The sequence below is a fragment of the Branchiostoma lanceolatum genome, chromosome 17 (genome assembly GCF_035083965.1).
Source record: "Branchiostoma lanceolatum isolate klBraLanc5 chromosome 17, klBraLanc5.hap2, whole genome shotgun sequence".
Classification (NCBI taxonomy): Eukaryota; Metazoa; Chordata; class Leptocardii; order Amphioxiformes; family Branchiostomatidae; genus Branchiostoma; species Branchiostoma lanceolatum.
The window spans coordinates 17,498,605-17,504,604 of NC_089738.1; the positions used below are offsets into that span (position 1 = coordinate 17,498,605).

Here is a 6,000-nt window from a genome sequence, read left to right on the forward strand (position 1 = left end):
ACTAATTCTGGGTTAATAATAACTCGATCGCGCGAGGTTATTCCCGGACATCAGCCCAAACACAGCGATGATATCTCTTGAAAAGGTGCTGAATCGGTAACCGTAACGCTGGATTTTGAAAGCTACGTTTTCCTTTTAACACGTACAACTCTTTGTTGCTAACACTTGACTGGACTTATGTCGGGTGCCATTCTCCATCTGTCACCCGAACCACCATGGCCGCCCAGAAGCTCCTGTCCTGCATAGCCTTCCCCATGTCATCAGCTTGTATACTAGTGTCTTCTTTTCAGCACATCTAAGTATGTTAGGGGTGGTCTTCCTTGCATTCTTCTCCCATGTGCTGGGGACCATAGTACTAAGTCGGAAACTGTTTCCTTGCTGTTTCTAAGGCATTGTCCGGTAAACATTAAACGTTGATAAACGTTGATAACTCTGGTACGACTCATTTCATGACTATTTTTTGTTCTTCTTGCAGGTCGCCAACACGATGATGTTTTACGTCTTCGAAGGGTTCGCCATGTCCAACTGCGTCATCAACACGGTCGCGTACGTCGCGGTGGACAACAGGATGAGAAAATACATCAAGAGACTCTTCGTGACCAAACTGTGCCGACCGCGCAAAGCCACCTCTCGGACGCACACCCGATCCTCCTCCTCCTTCACCTACCGCGGGAGGACGCTCTCCTTTCAGGAAAAGAGACAGTTCATTCGGACGATAGAAGGCAGTTCCACGACCAACCTCGCGCTAGACTACTACATCATGATCAAACTGTCCCGACAGCTCGGCGATCAGTACAGGAGAAGAATGCAGAATGCCACAATTGTTGAACAGAAGGAAACAGCCCTGTAGTAGAACTTTTTCTTTGTTCATTTATTGGACCTTCACGGAGAGACATCTGAGGTACCAACAACAGGATCGTCCCATATATATTCCCATCCAGGGAAGGCACCTCTAGTAGAGTACAGAAGTCTGAAGACTTTTGTAGAAAGATTTTTTTTACATGCAAGTTTCAACGTGTGGGGTACTTGGCATGGCAAGGATAGCGAGAAAATGAATTTAAATCAAAGTTTTATCTATTTTATATATTGTTATGTTTTCATGTTGTATATTTGTATTAGTTTTGAAACTGCTGTCTTTAACATTAAGGCAGGTATAGCCAGACCTAAATGTGTATAATTTCTTCTACATTACTAAGAATCTTAAAGTTTTAGCTCTTCATTAGATTATCATTTGCTGTTTTGTATTCGCCTGAGTTTTGATAATGCTGCTTTTGTGCATGGCACTAAAAATGGATGGTGACAGACAGTTTTATATTTTCTTGATAATCAGAAGCTAGGATAAGGATGTATTATGTTTTCAACAAGCTGTTTTTTGTATTCGTCTATATTGTTAGTAAAATAATGTTCTATCTATATTCATTTGCAATGACTAGTTCAGTTGGTGTATTTCTCTAGATCTATAAGATCTATGAGATTTATTGATGTTGTGTACTTGTTTGATACCAGGGGAAGGGGAGAAAGATACGCACAAAGTTGTGCATTCTTCCATGTTTATAAACGTTGATGAAATGTAGCGAGTCTTGTAGGTACAAACACAAGACAAACATATATCCAAAAGTGCCACCAAGTGTCCAATGAGTTTTTGTGTGTACTGCAATATTGCACACTCTGGCCATGGAACTTATAAAACATATCTTACCGAAGCAACCCAACGAACATAAAATGTACGCCTGATGCTACAAGCTTCAATGATTCCAATTACTAGCACCGCATCATTACTCTACACTACATTAACATTTATAGCTCATAACAACAGGGACATGATTTAAAATCACGCACAAATTGAAATTTTACTGGCGCTTTTCCATGTACAAGATTCAACTTATTGGTACACGAATCACCAGATTTATCAGCCGGAAATTTTACACACTGAGTGTCGGCTTCATTAGTGTTATGGGATTTGCTTGTATATCTTTTTACTACATTCTTGCGTGATGCTAGTTTTATGCTCGTTTTGCTGGGTAACGTGGAAGAGCCAAGTGCATGAAGTTGATCGAAACAAGGTATGAGTTGAAACCAATGTACGAGGATGAAAAGGACGTACCCGAAGTGGGAAGAAGAAAATCTTAGTTTCATCACGTCGTACGCTGGGTCTCAGCGTTTTGTTATACTATGAATTTTGAAGTGCTTATGTCTTAAGCATCATTGATTGTTTTCTACCTGTACTGCGAGTATTTAGAGTTTTGTTACAAAAACTGGTCCTTTCCTTAGTCACTGACGAAAGACAGCGGATGCTGTCCGAGACGTCTGACTGTTTCAAAATTTTAGTCATTTGCTTGAGTAACTTGCTATGTTTGGCTTATCTTATCACCTGGATGTCTAACCTTCATCAACGTATGTGTACTGCTTTATGTTGCTGTGCGAGGATGAGAAAGGACGAACCCAAAGTGGGAAGATTGTCTTCGGACACCAATCTTAGTTCCATCACGTCGTTAAGGTGCACACTAGGTCCCAATCTTTGTTATGCTTACATACTATGAATTTTAGAGTGGATATGTCTTAAAGTATCATTGATTGTTTTTTATCTGTACTGTTTTTATGTTGCTGTACTACTAGTGAATTCGTTTTATGCCACTTTGAATCACATGTACCGTAAAACGTTGTGCTTGGATTCTCAATTCGATGACTACGCTATGGTTTACCAATAAAGGCACCATGTAACTTATACCGTCGTTACCTTTTTCTCATCTCATTGCAAAGCCCAGTTGCTAAGTCGTCCCATTGATCCATAGTCATCAATTGTTATCTAAAAAAACCCTCAAGCTTACGTTGAATAGCTTGCAAATAAGATGTTTGATTATCCAATAAGTTACTTGACCTTTTTGGTTTGAAGTTGTCGATACTCTGACACAAATGAAGTGTTTGGGGTCAAACATAGCCGAACCAAACCGGGAAACAGGGTATAGATAAAACGTCTCTACATATAGCTGTTTATCTGCATCATTCCAATCTCATTCCATTCCAATCAATTCCTTTCTCACTTTATCTAAATACATCTCAAGTATAAGATAGATGATGATCCACTAAGCTACATAACCCTCTGGTTTGAAGTTGTTAGTGCTCTGACGCACATCAAGCGTTTTGAGACAAAGCTCAGCAACAGTTTTGGGACGAAAACCAACCGAGCAAAATCAGGAAACATTGCACTTCATAGAGGAAGCCTTTATCTGAATGTCTCTAGCTCGATTAATATAGATGGTGATGCAGTAAGCTACTTAACCCCTCGGGTTGAATCTGTCGATGTTCTGGCGTAACTCAAGCGTTTGGGGACAAAATGCAACAAAGCAAAACCAAGAAACGGCGTATACATGTAGATAAAGGGCCCCATGACTGTGCATGCAGTTTCGGTCTGCGTCACCCCATTCTTATCTGTTGAATTCCCTCATCACTTTATCTGAATACATCTCAAGAATAAAACAGACGATGATCCAATAAGCTACATAACCCTCTGGTTTGAAGTTGTTGTTGCTCTGGCGTTCATCGAGCGTTTTGGGACAAATTCAGCAACAGTTTTGGGACAGAAATCAATCGAGCCAAATCAGGAAACATTGCACTTCATAGAGGAAGCCATTATCTGAATACATCCTTTGAATAAGATAGATTATAATGCAGTAAGTTACTAAACCCTCGGTTCGAAGTTGTCGTTGTTCTGACGCAAATCAAGCGTTTGGGGAAAAAACCTCAAGCAAAACCAGGGAACAGGGATTATATAGAGAGCCTTTATCGGAATGTATCTCTAGAATAAGATAGATCATGATCCAATAAGTGACTTCATCACATTTGGTTTGAAGTTGTCGTTATTCTGACGCAAAACAATCGTTTGGGGACAAAACTCAACCAAGCAAAAAACAGGAAACAGGGTTTATACAAAGAGCCTTTATCTAAATCTATCTCTAGAATAAGATGGATGATGATCCAGTATGTGTCTTGATCACTCACGGAGGTTTGAGGTTGTCGTTGTTCTGACGCAAATCAAGTGTTTGGGGACAACAACATCCAGAAGAGAGGGTTTATAGCTAAAGCCCAATGTCCTTTAAAGGGAACTGATAACATAGACAGCTGTAATGTGAAAACTTATCACACACCCCACAGATGCAGTAAAAGTACCACCCCAAAGGATGGTTTGGCTTTCCGCGCACTTCCAGGAAAGTAATATATGACATACAATATAGCCCGCAGACGACTTTATGGAACGCCGCGACATTTTCGGAAAGGTTGGAAGCTTAAAGAGGATCTTTTACTGCCACTAAGGGATAGTAACGAGCTGATATGGCGTATTTTCATATGAAAGAACTCCCTAGGCACTACGAAAATGGCATCTGCCGTAGATTTGTGCAATATCAAACGACTATCATACGTCCCACTTTGATCCCCTTTGACAGCAAGCATTGGCAGATGGCTTGCCACTAATGAAATTTCACCACCATAACGATAGCCTAAAGTGTCCTAGCTTAAGTATGGTTTTTAGAACTGTAAGATGAACACATATCATATCAAATCAAAGCCCAAAGTTGTCAACTACTAGTTATAGCACTGCCAATTTATCGTTAATCACGGCCTCAGCAGTAAGCAGTAACTAGACAGTAAGTGAGCCACCCTGACTACAGAAAACAGGCATGAATATCGACATTATATCTGGTACTTTTCTTTTTTGGTGCAAAGAAGGGGTTGACAGTTGTAGGTTCCAATGAATAATCACCGATGACATTTGATCTTACGAACATATGACGTCAGCAGCTGGTCAGAGATCACGTGTTCTATGTGGTTGGTCCTTCTAAGCTGAAGAAGGGTGCAGAAGAGAGACGACATAGAATTAATTTTGATTTGCCTTCACTGTCACAGGTACATGTATCGTGTTAGAATAAATAACTGTAAATGCAGAAATGTTCGCGGCGGTTTTATGTTCGCGGTTTTTGCTGCGACGTTTTACCGCGAACTTAAAACCACCGTGAACATCTTTGTCCAATACTCTAGCAGTATGTGACTATATCGCTGCCGCAAAATTAAAGCCACCGCAAACACTCCATTTTCGCCTTAGCGCGAAAGAAAAACCACGCGAACTTGAATGCATTCCCAGTATAGCTGGCGGCAATGTTAACCATTCACACCGATGAACTTTTATAACACCTATGAACTTATAACACTAGTACAGAAACCAGCTGTTCTTGAGGAAAGTGCGTCACGAAAGATGAGCCTAGTGGGAAGAAAGATAAAACAATGACGTCTCTTATCCCCGACTTTATCTACATTACTCCATTAAATGACACCACTTGAACCTATTAGAGAGCTTTTGGAGTCAACGCACAGATTGTCTGCTCCACCGGGAATACCTAAGTGACGTTTTAAAGAACGACAAGGATTTGTATCACAATCTTTTAAGCACACAGTAATCACTAGCAACGTCCTAGAAGTCTACTACATCCCCATGGATTGCTTGGCAAATTTATAATGGATGGAATCGTGTAGGATGCGGTACATTTCGTATTGAAATGATAAAATATCTTTAGAATGATAATAATGCAAGGACGAGTATCATACACGGGTGTTTATCAAATAATGTTGACATTAAGCACGCTATATATGTATGCAATACTAATATCATAGAAGGGTGCGTTACGTGATCAAATGATTTGGGACAAGAATGTTTAGCACAAGATATATGCAAGGACGTATTCACTGTCGGCAGGGGAAATTAACACATTCAATGAACTATTACTGCACACGCTAAGTTCTTTGTCAACGTGATGTGAGCACTAAGTCAGGCTCGAATTATATGCAAGGTAGTTTGTGTTGATCTAGATATATTCTAAAATGATCGCAGGTTACTTTACTTGTTATGGTCCTTGCATAGTCGAATATAAAAAGCGTAAGGGTTTATAGGCAACTCTTCCAAAGTAAGTAGGCCTTTTGGTTTCCTTTAAAGAAACTAGCCTGATTGAA

General features: G+C 40.1%; 1 protein-coding gene across 1 annotated transcript in view; it reads left to right on the plus strand.

Moving 5' to 3' along the window:
* Positions 1–877, plus strand: part of LOC136422493 (prokineticin receptor 2-like) — a 34,566-nt gene extending 33,689 nt beyond the window's left edge. Inside the window, exon 9 of the mRNA XM_066410263.1 lies at positions 476–877. Coding sequence (XP_066266360.1) covers positions 476–850 — 375 coding nt within the window. The 3' untranslated portion in view covers positions 851–877. The remainder of the gene's footprint in view (positions 1–475) is intronic.
* The last annotated feature ends 5,123 nt before the right edge of the window (positions 878–6,000 follow it).